The sequence below is a fragment of the Amyelois transitella genome, chromosome 19 (assembly GCF_032362555.1).
Source record: "Amyelois transitella isolate CPQ chromosome 19, ilAmyTran1.1, whole genome shotgun sequence".
Classification (NCBI taxonomy): domain Eukaryota; kingdom Metazoa; phylum Arthropoda; class Insecta; order Lepidoptera; family Pyralidae; genus Amyelois; species Amyelois transitella.
The window spans coordinates 9,479,544-9,493,839 of NC_083522.1; the positions used below are offsets into that span (position 1 = coordinate 9,479,544).

Sequence of the window (14,296 nt, forward strand, 5' to 3'; positions counted from 1 at the left end):
AAAAATATAAATTAATATAAATGATATAAAACATAAGATCTAGCGACAAATGCATTTTTAATCGCTGGACCTACTTAGATAAAACAACACATGCTTAACAGCTCATTGCGTCAAAACACTGCTCAATTAATGTGCAATTCGCTAAGTGAAATTTGTTTGTATACTTATTTTTTTTTAAACATAGGCTGTTCTTACAAATATCTTCTTATTCTTAAGATAATATTTTTTAATCATTCAATTTTATTAGTAATATTTTATACAGAGAGAAAAATAGGAAGAAAATTTGAGAAATTTAAGCAGTATTGAAGATTTCTTGAAGTGATTAGAAAGACTTACTGTTATAAATACCTCAAATATACTATTATAAAATATTTTTTAAAAAACTTTATAATTTCAATTCTCTTAAATCAATGTTAATGTTGTTTTTTCTACAACCAAATTAAACTAGTTTGCCAGATCTTGTGTTTGTATTAACCAAGAATCTGGCTAACTGGTACACAGGTAGTTACTTAGTTACTCGAACATTGCGAACCAAACAAATCCATAAATAAAATTTTAATAATAATTATTGCAAACATCAATTAAACATATTTACGCAAGAGTTACTTCAAAAATTAGTGTTTTATACAAAAAAAAAAGAAAACAATTGATAGAAATATTTAACTTAGCGAACTGACATCGCGTATTTTCGTCACGACCATCATTGCATTGTGTCACAATCAAACCAGTAATCTCGCGGTCAGCAATCATGGCGGACGCCGAAGCCACGCTCACGACACTCCTCCGAGAAATAGCCGACGAACAACAATACAAAAACTACGACCTGCAACTGAAAGCGTTCAACACTGGAGGCGCAAACTACACTTCAGTGCTTTTCTACATCACAGTATCTGCACCAGGGAAAGAGGATTTGAAACTGTTCGCTAAAGTCGCGAGCGTCGGTGAGAAGTTCCGATCTATGGGCTACGTGGACCGAATGTATGTCTCCGAGCAAGAATTTTATAATGCCGTCATGAAAGTTTGGAACGGACTGCAAGAGAAATATGACATAGCAGACATAGATAGATACGTGTTTCCGAAATTCTACGGGGGCAACCCTGAATTCGGGAAGGAGACAGTGGTTTTGGAGAACCTGATAGCTCAGGGGTATAATACGTATAACAGATTCAAGGGTGTGGATTGGGAGTATGCAGCGAAAGCTATTGAGATCCTCGCGAAGTTCCACGCGTTATCGTTCATCCATCAGAAAGCGAATCCTGATGAATACGAGAAGATCGCGGAGAAACTGAAGTTTGAGTCGCCTCCTGACGATGAGGCTATTTCGGAATTATGGGCGAAGATGATCGAACAACCGATACAAGTTTTAGACGAAGAGGGACAGAAGAAAGTGCGCAATTTCTTCAATGGTGTCAACCTGAGGGATTTGTACCTGAAATATAACACGCCAAGAAAACATAAGATCTTGATCCATGGCGACTATAGGCCGAGCAATCTGTTGCATAAAGAGCATGTAAGTATACATATAATTATTTATTTGTTACGTTTTATACATATAATTAATTAATTTATGATTTCAATAACATACATATTGTGATATTTATAGCAATGCGAAGGTAGATCAAACTAAACACTATTAAATGCCTACTCAAAACATACGTTCTGCTAAAAATACAGTTAAAAGTAACATTGTAAATATAAAAGCGCCACTTACAAAAGACGGTTTCTCGAATATCCTACGTGAACTATATATTTTTTACCCTATGTTCTTCTTCGGCATCTATATGATATACATATACCTACGCAAAATTTCAAGAACTAACGCGTGAAGAAACAACAAACAAGTAAACTTACTTTCACATTTGTAATTAATACAACCACTACTAGACTACGCCGTTCCCACGAAAGTTTTAAAATATTCTCTGCGCCCATAGACTACGCAAGGACCACGTATGATTAGACCAGAAAATACGAGTAACAATTGTAATGAATTGTATTTATTTAGTTTGGTGGTGCGGTGTGGTTCCCGGCATTAATGGAAAAAAGACTAGGACTACTCCATTTCTTTCATAGTTGTCGACTAAGGGATCTACTTATCAACTTGAGATTCTTCTTTTAGGCGATAAGCTTGCAACCGATCACTATTTGAATCTAAATTCAAGCCAAACAGCTGAACGTGGCCTTTAAGTCTTTTCAAGACTGTTGGCTCTGTCTACCCCACATGGCATAGAGACGTGATTCTGAAAACTCGCATTTATATCTATGTTCCCATGGAAACTTCTGGATTATCTCTTAAAGAGTCCCAAGGTAGCAATTGCGAGTATAATGTTTACATAGTCAGACAGTTACTCGTGTTTTGTTTTTTATTGATTCGCTGATCCAATCATCGGAAAATCACCCTAAAGACCTTGGCTATTGGTCACTTCACGGCTCATTTAAGCCATACTATTGGCACGGACGTAACTGCCTTTGTATAATTTGACCGGCATTGTTAAAGAGGGTCATGGTTTTAGCGCACAGTTTCCACCGATTTTGGGTGGAATTCTTGCTGGTTCGACTAGTCACTTGATGACCTTCGTTGCTTTAAAAATAATACTGTCAACGTGGTATTGCCGTCATTATTGACAATTGTTAATCGGAGGTCAGATAGGTTTTAGGGCGATGAGTATGTTACCGGGTTTGACGCCAGGTGACGTGTGGTTCCCGGCACCAATGAACAAAGAATACGACCACTGCATGTCTTTCTCATGGATGTCGTAAGAGGCGACTAAGGGATAGGCTTATCAAGTTCACCTGTCACTATTTGAGTCTCAATTCTATCATCAAGCCAAACAGCTGAACGTGGAATATCAGTCCTTTCAAGACTGTTGGCTCTGTCTACCCCTCAAGGGATGTGGAAGTGATTATATGTATGTATGTATTGACCACTGCATGTCTTTCCCATGGATGTCGTAAAAGGCGACTAAGGTATAACCTTATCAAGTTCACCTGAATCTCAATTCTATCATCAAGCCAAACAGCTGAACGTGGCATATCAGTCTTCTCCAGACAGTTGGCTCTGTCTACCCCTCAGGGGATGTGGAAGTACTTATATGTATGTACAAACGGCGGACGGTCGTCGGCCTTCGACCTCGTAGTTTCACGTGATATGTAGTTCAAGGTTGACACTGTCTGACACAATGCAGTAAGTGGTAATCTATCACTGTTCTGGTTGACTGGAAGAAATCCCGATTGGGATAAGTCCTATGATAAATGACCTCATTTCCGACCGCTTTTTGATGCGATAAGTCAAATTACATACACACATTATGGTCACGTCTATATCCCTTGCGGGGTAGACAGAGCCAACAGTCCTGAAAAAACTGAACGGCCACGTTCAGCTATTTGGCTTAATGATAGAATTGATATTCAAATAGTGACAGGTTGCTAGCTCATCGCCTAAAAATAGAATCCTTAGTTTGTAAGCCTATTCTTAGTCGCCTTTAACGACATTCGTGGGAAAGAGATGAGAGAGTGGTCCTATTCTTTTTTTCATTGGTGCCGGGAACCACACGGCACTAACTAATAAGTCAAATTATTGCAAAATAATGTTGGTTCATACAACACAGTGCGATAACCGTGTTTAGTATTTTCGTGTTTTGGTTACTTTTATCATTATCTATCATTATCATTATCGAATTAAAGATAAGTTTAACAGACGTGCTGTGGGGTTAAATGAAGTCTGTTTGTTATCTACTCGTATACTAGTATTATAAAGCTGATGAGTGAGTTTGTTTGTTTGTTTGAACACGCTAATCTCAGGCACTACTGGTTCGAATTGAAAAAACCTTTGGTAAAACCTTGTCTTTGGTAAAACTAGTGTCGGGTGTGCTGGTGGGGCTTAGGGAGTGAAACGAATAACTTCCTGATAGATTTATTGCCAATGGAATAATTTATAATACATATATGTGCGTAACCGATAAAGTTCACGAGACGACTGGGGACGGAGGGGATTCGATCGCCAGTCGCTCTACATAAAAATGCAATTCAGCAAGTTTGCATGTCGCTACATCATTCCCCCCTTTTTAAAAAAAAATGGTTGTATACAAAATTTTGAATAATATTGTAAAAAACATTAACACGATTTGCAAAATCAAGCAAATATATAAAAGTTTGTTAAAATTATAATATATACTTTAGTTTCATACACAAAATGCACTATGATCATGACACACTTTATACTACTTAAATACTTAAGTTCATAAACAGTGCATCTTACAGACAGTTTTAAAATCAAAGTAATGAAATTTGATATATCAATCTACACATGAACAATTACAAACACATCGTTCCTATGGAGTTACATTCCATAGTACCTACTGACTCTGCAAAGTTAAGTACAAAATAAAATTGCTATAGAAAAGAACCATGAAGTACAAAATAAAGTTGTTACAAAAAAGAAACTGTATGTACTTACACAAAAATACAATACACTGTTACACAAAAATAATATTTTTACAGTTATCGAATTAGCATTAACATGTATGGTTTTTTATATATTTATTACCGAACTACACGTATTAGATAAAACGAAATTACAAATATGTTTTTGTAACTAACCTAGAAAATGAACAAAACGAACGGGTTTTTTAACGATGCGACCTCTACGCGTTATACGATGCGTATCTGTATTTGTACCTTCTGTGCTGTGTTCTATTTGCACAGGGCTTGACAAGTTTCTCTGTGGCATGATACTCTTAGATACGTCTAACCTTTCGTCTGTACCTTCTTCACGATCCAGTGGTACAGGGCATAAATTGCTTCTCCGCGTAACGGTTAAATCATCGTCTTGGAGTACATACGCGGGTTTGAGCCTATCTATAGATATACGTGTTAATTTGTCTTTGACTCTCACTACAAATACCTTACTTCCTCGTTGTATGACTTTATATGGACCGTCATAAGTCGGTTGTAAAGGTTTTCGAACTGCATCATTACGAATGAAAACATATTCGCTTGTCTTAAGATCAGGATGAACGAAAATTGTCCGTGAGCCATGTTGAGAAAACGACACAGGTTTGTATTTACATATAGTATCTCTAATCCTTTCAACTAATGTTTCGGGATTGCATACCTGAGTTTTCGTAGTGTCGAAAAAATCTCCGGGTAACCTTAACGCTTGACCGTACACCATTTCCGCAGCGCTTACTCCACTGTCACTACGGAGTGCTGCACGAAGACCTAACATTACAGTTGGTAACTCTTCTACCCAAGAAGTGTTATCTAAACGAGCTGAAAGAGCAGCTTTAAAAAATCTATGGAAACGTTCCAGAATACCGTTACATTGTGCGTGATATGGTGTAGTTCTTGTTTTATTCACACCCATATAACGCATAAGGCGGTTAAACAAATCGCTTTCGAATTGACGACCTTGGTCGCTAGTTATCGTATGTGGACATCCAAAACGTGCTATCCAACCCTGGTAAACTACACGTGCTACCGTATCAGCTGTTATATCTTTAGTTGGAAAACATTCAGGCCATCTTGTACACCTATCTATGAGAGTTACTAAATATCTATAACCATCCACTGTTGTTGGAAGAGGACCAACAATATCTACATGAATATGTTCAAACCTATCGCATTCAGGAAACTGTTGTAGCTGAGACAAAGTATGTCTGTTGACTTTACATCTTTGACACTGAATACATGTTTTTGCCCACAAACCTACATCTCGGTTCATGGTTGGCCAGAAAAATTTTGAACTAACTAATTTACGTGTGTTTCTTATTCCCGGATGGCTAAGGTTATGTACGCTATTAAAAACTATCCTACGAAATTTGTTTGGTACATATGGACGAACATTGCCTGTTGATAATTCACAATATAAATTATAGTTACAGTTAGGTAAGCAAATGTGTTTCAGCTGAATGTTATCCGATCCGTTGTTTGTTATAAACTCATCGTGGGACTGAGCTTTTGCCAACGCTGCGAAATCTACAGTCGTGGGACACGTTATTGATTCTACGCGGCTTAGTGCGTCGGCTACTACGTTGTTTGGACCTTCAATATGACGAATGTCGGTAGAAAATTCACTAATATAAATAAGTTGTCTTGTTCGCCTAGGTGTCTCCTTATCGGTACCTATTTTAGAAAATGCGTAAACTAACGGCTTATGATCTGTGTATATGATGAGAGACCTTCCTTCGTGCAGGTTCCTAAAATGTTTTATAGCCATATATATAGCGAGTAACTCGCGATCATAAGTAGAATACTTACGTTGAACCGATGATAAAGCCTTGGAATAATAACCTAGCGGCTTCCAGGTACCGCCCACGTGTTGCTGCAATACTGCACCAACACATGTGTCTGAGGCGTCCGTCATAAGTGCTAAAGGTGCGTCTGCTACTGGATGGAACAAAGTACAGGCGTTTTGTAAACTCACCTTACATTGTTCAAAAGCTCTTATAGCTACGTCCGACCATTGTATGACAGTTTTGTCATTTTTTTTAGCACCGTGTAAAAACTTATTAAGTTCGGATTGATAAGATGCGGCGTTTGGAAGATGAGCTCGATAAAAATTGAGCATACCCAAAAAACGACGTAATTGCGCAATTGTTTCCGGTTTTGGGTAATCTTTAATTGCCTGAACCTTGTCTTCCAAAGGTCGTATCCCCTCAGTACATACTTGATAGCCTAGGAATTCTAATTTTTCTTTGCCGAAATTACACTTAGCCTGGTTGATACAGATACCATACTTTACAAATCTTTGAAATACTATCTCTAGATGCTTTTTATGGGTGATTGCGTCACTACTAGCTATTAATGCGTCATCGATATAACAATATACAAAATCGAGACCGTGTAGTACAGTATTATTCATAAAACGCTGGAATGACTGTGCTGCATTACGTAAACCAAAAATTAATCTAGGAAACTCATATAAGCCAAAAGGTGTAATAACTGCACTTTTCTCAACATGCTCAGGCGCGATTTCAATAAAATGGTAGGCTCTTTTTATATCAAGACTAGAGAATATTTTCTTTCCTGCTAAAAGATATGTAAAGTCCTGCAAGCGAGGAATAGGGTACCTGTCGGGAATCGTTATAGCGTTAAGTCTACGATAATCGCCACAAGGTCGCAACTCACCGTTTTTCTTCGGCACGACGTGGAGTGGGCTGGCCCAAGGACTTTTTGAAGGCCGGCAAATCCCCAGCTCCTGCATAATACGGAACTCTTCTTTTACCTTATTGTATTTATCCGGTGGAAGGGGTCGCGCTCTTGCAAAAACAGGCGGGCCTGTTGTCTCTATGTGATGGTATACCGTGTGTTTAGCTGGTTCTTTAAACGATAATGGCTTCGTAATCTCTGAATATCGCTGTAATAAATCCGAAAACGGCTGTTGCATATCTATTGTACTTATCGGAAGTTCACTATTGTGACACACGAGCGACGCTATAACGCCTAAACTGGTAGTTTTGTCGACTAACTTACGTGCACTCAAGTCCACAAGAAGTTTAAAATGTTCTAAAAAATCTGCTCCAATAATCGGCTGACTCACATTCGCGACTACAAATGTCCAACGAAAACAACGCCTTAGGTTCAAATTTAACACTAAAGTTTGAGAGCCGTACGTTTTTATCTCTGTTCCGTTCGCTGCATACAGTTTGTAATCCGAGCACTCACTATCACTAAAGGATTTTTTTTTGCGTGGAATCACCGAAACGTTAGCACCTGTATCCACTAAAAAACGTAGTCCACTATTTAAATCTGTTACGCAAAGGCGGTGGGATGGCAAAACGGTGCAGACTTCCGCCACTGGCTGCACTCTCGTTAGTTTTCCGGAGTTTTCCAAGCACATGGTTTCTCACATTTCTTGGCACGATTCTTGAATCGGTAGTGGTAGAAACAGAGCCAATCGGGGCTATTGGGTGTACGCTGCCGGGAAGCGCTGCGCGTACGGTATGATGAACGTTTATTACCTCTGTCGCGTTGGATTGACCTTGACCTCGTATCCATTTGGTTCAACCGAACATTTATTTTGGCTATCTCTGCCATAATTTTGTCGCACTGATCTGATGAGACCTGGGAAACCTCGGCGACGTTCTCAGGCCGAGTCGTCTCTTGGATTTTATCGGCAATGTCACACAAACTTTCTAAATCCACATTCTCCGTCACCGCAAGAACAGCTCTCGCCGCTGGTGGCAGATGACCTTGCCACAATATACGAAGGGTTTCGTCAGGAATCTTACCCCTTGCGAGATCGCGCATGCGGCGCAATAGCTGGGAAGGCTTTTGTTCCCCAAGCTCCATTTCCCCGATCAATTTCTGTATTTTCCTGTTTTCTGACTCCTCGTAAATTTGTAGTAATCTGGCCTTCAGACTTTCGAATTTGTTAGTTTTTGGTGGATCGATAAGTAAATCGGATACTTGTTGAATGGCATCCTTAGTCAATTTTGATACGACGATATTAAATTTAGAATCATCTCCCATTTTCTGTGGTGCTAATATCGCCTCTGTTCGAATAAACCAAACTCCGGAATTTTATTGGTTAGGCTAATTGCAGACAACCCATATCCTAATTTCTCTTCCGTGTCCGCCATGGTCGAAGTACCGGCGACGGCGGGCGGTGGTACCGGAATTTTAACAGGCTGGTCAATTTGAGGTGGCACTTGTGGGTTCATTTTTCACAATAAATTTTGAGTCTGAAATTACTACTACACTTTTGTTCACTTTTTCGCGGGTCACCAGTGTCGGGTGTGCTGGTGGGGCTTAGGGAGTGAAACGAATAACTTCCTGATAGATTTATTGCCAATGGAATAATTTATAATACATATATGTGCGTAACCGATAAAGTTCACGAGACGACTGGGGACGGAGGGGATTCGATCGCCAGTCGCTCTACATAAAAATGCAATTCAGCAAGTTTGCATGTCGCTACACTAGTATTAAATTAATAAATATAAAATGTATACGGGACAAATTAAACAGATTGAGTTAGCCTCGAAGTAAGTTCTAGACTTGTGTTACGAGATACTAAACTTAACGATACTATATTTTATATTAAATACTTACTTATATAGATAAACATCAAAGACCCAGGCCAATCAGAAAAAGTTCTTTTCTCACCATGCCCTGGCCGGGATTCGAACCCGGGACCTCCGATGTCACAGACAAGCTTACTACCGCTGCGCCACAGAGGCCGTCAAAAGAAAGAGAGAGAGTTATGAATGTGGATGAAGCGAAGGAAGTATGCAGATATCGTTGCAAGTGGAAAGAGGTAGTCTCTGCCTACCACTCCGGGAAAGAAACGTGATTTTATGTATGTATGTATGAAAAATAAGTTAACGATAGATGAAAATTATTAGAATAGGACCACTCCATCTCGTTCCCATGGATTTCGTAAAAGGCGACTAAGGGATAGGCTTATAAACTTGGGATTCTTCTTTTAGGCGATGGGCTAGCAACCCGTCACTATTTGAATCTCAATTCTATCATTAAGCCAAACAGTTGAACGTGGCCTATCAGTCTTTTCAAGACTGTTGGCTCTGTCTACCCCGCAAGGGATATAGACGTGACCGTATGTATGTATGTATGTATGAAAATTATTTCAGAATGGTCACCTCTTCGTCATACCCGTGGACTATCAGACAGTCCACACTGGATGCCCGGTCATAGACCTCATCTACTTCATCTCCCTGGCCACGGACGTGGGCTTCCGAGCTTGGCACTGGGATCGGCTGCTCGCCCACTACTACGACCAGCTCAGCTTGGCACTGACCAGGTTTAAGATGGACCCCACTGAGGTTTACCCCAAGGAAGAGTTCGATGAAGACTTGAAAGAGGTAATTGTTTGTGTTACTTCCGCGTGAATCAGTTATTCTTTGTTGCATGGTAACCAAATATTTGTCAAATAAAATATGCTACATGCATACATATAATCACGTCTATATCCCTTGCGGGGAAGACAGAGCCAACAGTCTTGAAAATACTGAAAGGCCACGTGCAAATGTTTGACTTACTGATAAAATTGAGATTCATATAGTGACAGGTTGCTAGCCCATCGCCTAAAAGAAGAATCCCAAGTTCGTAAGCCTATCCCTTAGTCGCCTTTTACGACATCCATAGGAAAGAGATAGAGTGGTCCTAATCTTTTTTGTACTGGTGCCGGGAACCACACGGCACCAGTACAAAAAAGCATATTATAAATATAATTATATTTTTCTGATTGGCCTGGGTCTTGGATGTTTATCTACTTATATAAGTATTTATTATAAAATACATTATCGTTGTGTTAGTAACTCGTAGTAACACAAGTCTCGAACTTACTTCGAGGTTAACTCAATCTGTGTAATTTGTCCCGTATATATTTATATATATAGCGACCCGCCTAGGCTTCGCACGGGTGCAAATTATAAATGTTATTATTATACATAAAAACCTTCCTCTTGAATCACTCTACCTGTTACAAAAAACCGCATCAAAATCCGTTGCGTAATTTTAAAGATTTAAGCATACATACAAACAGACTAAAATAGCGACTTTGTTTTATACTATGTAGTGATATATATATATTTATATTTATAATTTTAATTTTACAGATGTTCCCCTACGCCCTCCTGGTCGGCGTGATGGTGCTTCCCGTGGTGACAGTGGAGTCCGAGAACGCCCCTCAGATGTCGGATGACACGGACATAGACGCGTTCGTCTTGAAGCCGAACGAAATATTCGCAGACAGGTTCGCGGGTCTCGTCAGGGACCTGATTAAACGGGACATTATTTGAAAATGGGTGACGACAATAAACAAAATAAACAAACGTTGTATAAAAAAAATAATAAGAAATAATAATAAAAATGTACAAAATAAGAAAAAATAGGTAGGTAATTAGATTTAACACATTAAAAATGTAATAAATAATACTTAAGTGAAAATGAAAAAATAATGTAGAACATTATTTTTATAATAATAAGTAACTGGACTAAATATCGATTGATATTAATTGTGCCGTGTGGTTCCCGGCACCAATACATAAAAGAATAGGACCACTCTTTCTCTTTCTCATGGATGTCGTAAAGGGCGACTGAGGGATAGGCGTACAAACTTGGGATTCTTTTTTAGGCGATGGGCTATGAACCTGTCACTATTTGAATCTCAATTCTATCATTATGCCAAATAGCTGAACGTAACGTAACGCTAAAAATAGGTAGGTAATTAGATTTAACACCTTAAAAATTGAATAAATAATACTTAACTGAAAATACCGATAGATATTATTAGCATAAGAAAAGTTAAGCACTTGTTATGAGGGGGCTAGGTTAAATGTGATAAAAAAATATGTGAAGGAATATAATTTCTAGACTTCAGCTCAAAATGATTTGCAGTTATTGCTCGCATAGAAATTAATAATCTTAGCACATAATTGGCTAAGTAATGTTATCTTAACCTAAGTATTACTTACTATTCTTTTTCTCTTTAAATAAAATAGTATTTAAACTAGACCTCTTACTTGTGAAGATTTTTTTAATGCTAAACTTTTCTTAGTATGAAAAGTAAAAACTTCTCCCATTTTTGATAGTAAATATTGATAGTAAATATTGATAATAATCTTAACTATTTTAGTAGTTCGAATGTTTACATACACAAATTAAATTAGAGTAGATTCTCAACTTGGACACATTAAATAAATCAAAAATGAATAGTCAATTTCTTTAGATAATATAATAAATTTAAACATATGATATACGCCTTTTTGTTGAAAAATACATTTCTTAAAAAGTTTTATAGCAAAATAAAATAATTAACAACTTTGTTTTCGCTTCTCATGGCTGTAAATTAATTTTAAAATATATTGTTTCAAAAAAAAAAATATATGGAGGTTGTATACCCCTCATTTAAGTTATTTTTTTCATTTGTTCTCAGGCATCATTTATGTTCAAAATATAACTGAAATATCGCAGCCCATTTGATGTCGTTATGTCATGTAGCTTGTCCAAAACATCTTATTTCTGTGTCTACAGATATAGTCTATACAACAAATTATGTTGTCTCAATAAATAGGCCTGAAAAAACTTATTCTTTTTGCAAAACATTTGTAAACAGTTTTAAATACTCGTATGTTAAATTATTATAAATTCTATATTTTACTACTTAGCCCGACTCTGTGACATTTTATTTTTACTATAAAATTATGTTAATTTAAGTTAATTAAATAGTGTTGATTTGTGTTTATTTAGGTTAATTAAATAGTGTAGATGTGCTGAAAAGTTAAGGATTTTATAAAATTGAAATGTACAGGAATGACTTGTATTATAAATTTCTTAGTATTAAGTTAGATTCAAGGTTTGGCCATTTCACGCACAGTTTTAAATATAGTTTTATTTACGTGTCGATGTATTGAAATTTTGCTTTTTTTATTGTGACAGGCGTAATTCTACCTCAGTATCTTTAGAATGAACTCACTAGTTTTTAAGTACACGTACAAAAATATTGTAATTCGTAAAAAAATTAAACATTTACAAAATAAGGAAAACAAGACTGTTATCATAATGCACAGACAAACAAGAATATGATAACATTACAAATAGACAAGAAAAATGCTTTTTAATAAACGATTAGGTAGTAGGATTTTTAAGAAAAAAAACATGTTAAAAGTTGGAAAATCAATTTTTATTTGTATGTAACGAAACGTCACTTTGATAACCTCCTTTTTTGTCTAAATGAACAGAGTTAAATTGCTGATGCATGCATTTATTTATTCACTTTACTGAAACTTGTAAAGAAAGATAATGTTCTATGAAGTAAAACTGCACTTATACTTAATAATCACTGCACTTATATATTTGTACTCATTGACATTTAATGTGTTATATAAATTACAAAATTAATGTGAACTTAAAACATTTGTACTAAGATATATTTAAAAAAACGTTCCCGCGCCATTCTCTTTCTTTTTATAATATATTTTTTTATAGGTGGCCAGTTCTAACCTATTTCAATCTGTTGCTTATTTCTTTCAAAGAGGTTGCGTGATGTTAATGTTGATGAAATGTTAATGTTGATGCATGCATTTATTTATTCACTTTACTGAAACTTGTAAAAGGAAGGTAATGTTCTATGAAGTAAAACTGCACTTATTCTTAAAAATCACTGCACTTATATATTTGGACTCATTGACTTTTAATGTGTTATATACATTACAAAAATATGGACTTAAACATTTGTACTGAGCTGTAATTTAAAAAACTTAGTTCCCGCGTCATTCTCTTTCTTTTTTGTTTAATATAGAAAGTGGAAAGAGGTAGTCTCTGCCTACCCCTCCGGGAAAGAGGCGTGATTTTATGTATGTATGTATGTATGTATGAACAGAGATTGGAACCAATCTTTTTTCATTTAAAATAATAATAATTCTGATTTCTGTGGCTGAATCAGAGCAAATGATCTGTAAAACCACTATGCTTGCTATTATAAGAATCAATTATTGATCTTTCTTCACTGACAGCTTGTCGTAGATTTGTGACAAGAAAAACCTACCAAATGTCTACCAGAATAGCCTTACTTGTTAAGATAAAAAAAGTCAAAATTTATAATTAAAAGAAATAACAAAAAAAAATATTAAATTAGGTTGGCAAATTATAACGACGAGGAATTAGATAATTTTTATTCTCTAAGTACCTATTAGTTAACATATTTCTTTTCAGTTGACCTCAAATATAAAAAGAGGCTGTGGGTTATTTTTTTTTTATATAACTAAGAACACATTAATTTGTTATCTTCTTATTTAAATCGCTTTTGTTAAATATTTTACCTGCATGACAGTATGATTTGTTGATTAAATTATTTTGTTTCATTTTTATTCTTTTTCATTTCATTTAACTTCTTTCATAAAAAATATCCAAAAATAAAATTAAAGAGAAAATAATGTATATTTGTAAGTTTGTTACGAATAAACTTAAAAAATACTGGACTGATTTTCACAAAATTTGGCACAGATGTAGATTAATACTAAGGGTATACATAGGATACTTTTTTCTGAAATTTCCCACGGAAGCGAAGGACCGTGCAAAGACTAGTGTTTATAGTAAGTCAGTGCGGCAAAAATGTAATTACCGCAACACAACATTCTTATTCAGAACCACAGAATACAAATATCTGTGAAAACAAAATATTATTTTAGGAATCCATCTTAGGACTATGATGGATTAACCAGTTACCTTGTTTTGAAAAAATAATCTACCAATTATTATTAACTGTCTAATGTATACCTACATTGGATATATTTGATTAAGCCAAAGAAGCGAATGAGATCTGCCAATCAACTTG

The 14,296-nt window shown here is 36.2% G+C and overlaps 1 protein-coding gene across 1 annotated transcript; it reads left to right on the forward strand.

Annotated features, from left to right (window-relative positions):
* Window positions 1-733: 733 nt before the first annotated feature.
* On the forward strand, window positions 734-13,829 carry LOC106136421 (uncharacterized). Its single transcript, XM_060949695.1, has 3 exons — window positions 734-1,510; window positions 9,591-9,821; window positions 10,578-13,829. The coding sequence occupies exons 1-3, from the start codon at window positions 749-751 to the stop codon at window positions 10,758-10,760; spliced, it is 1,176 nt and encodes a 391-aa protein (XP_060805678.1). The 5' UTR covers window positions 734-748; the 3' UTR covers window positions 10,761-13,829.
* The last annotated feature ends 467 nt before the right edge of the window (window positions 13,830-14,296 follow it).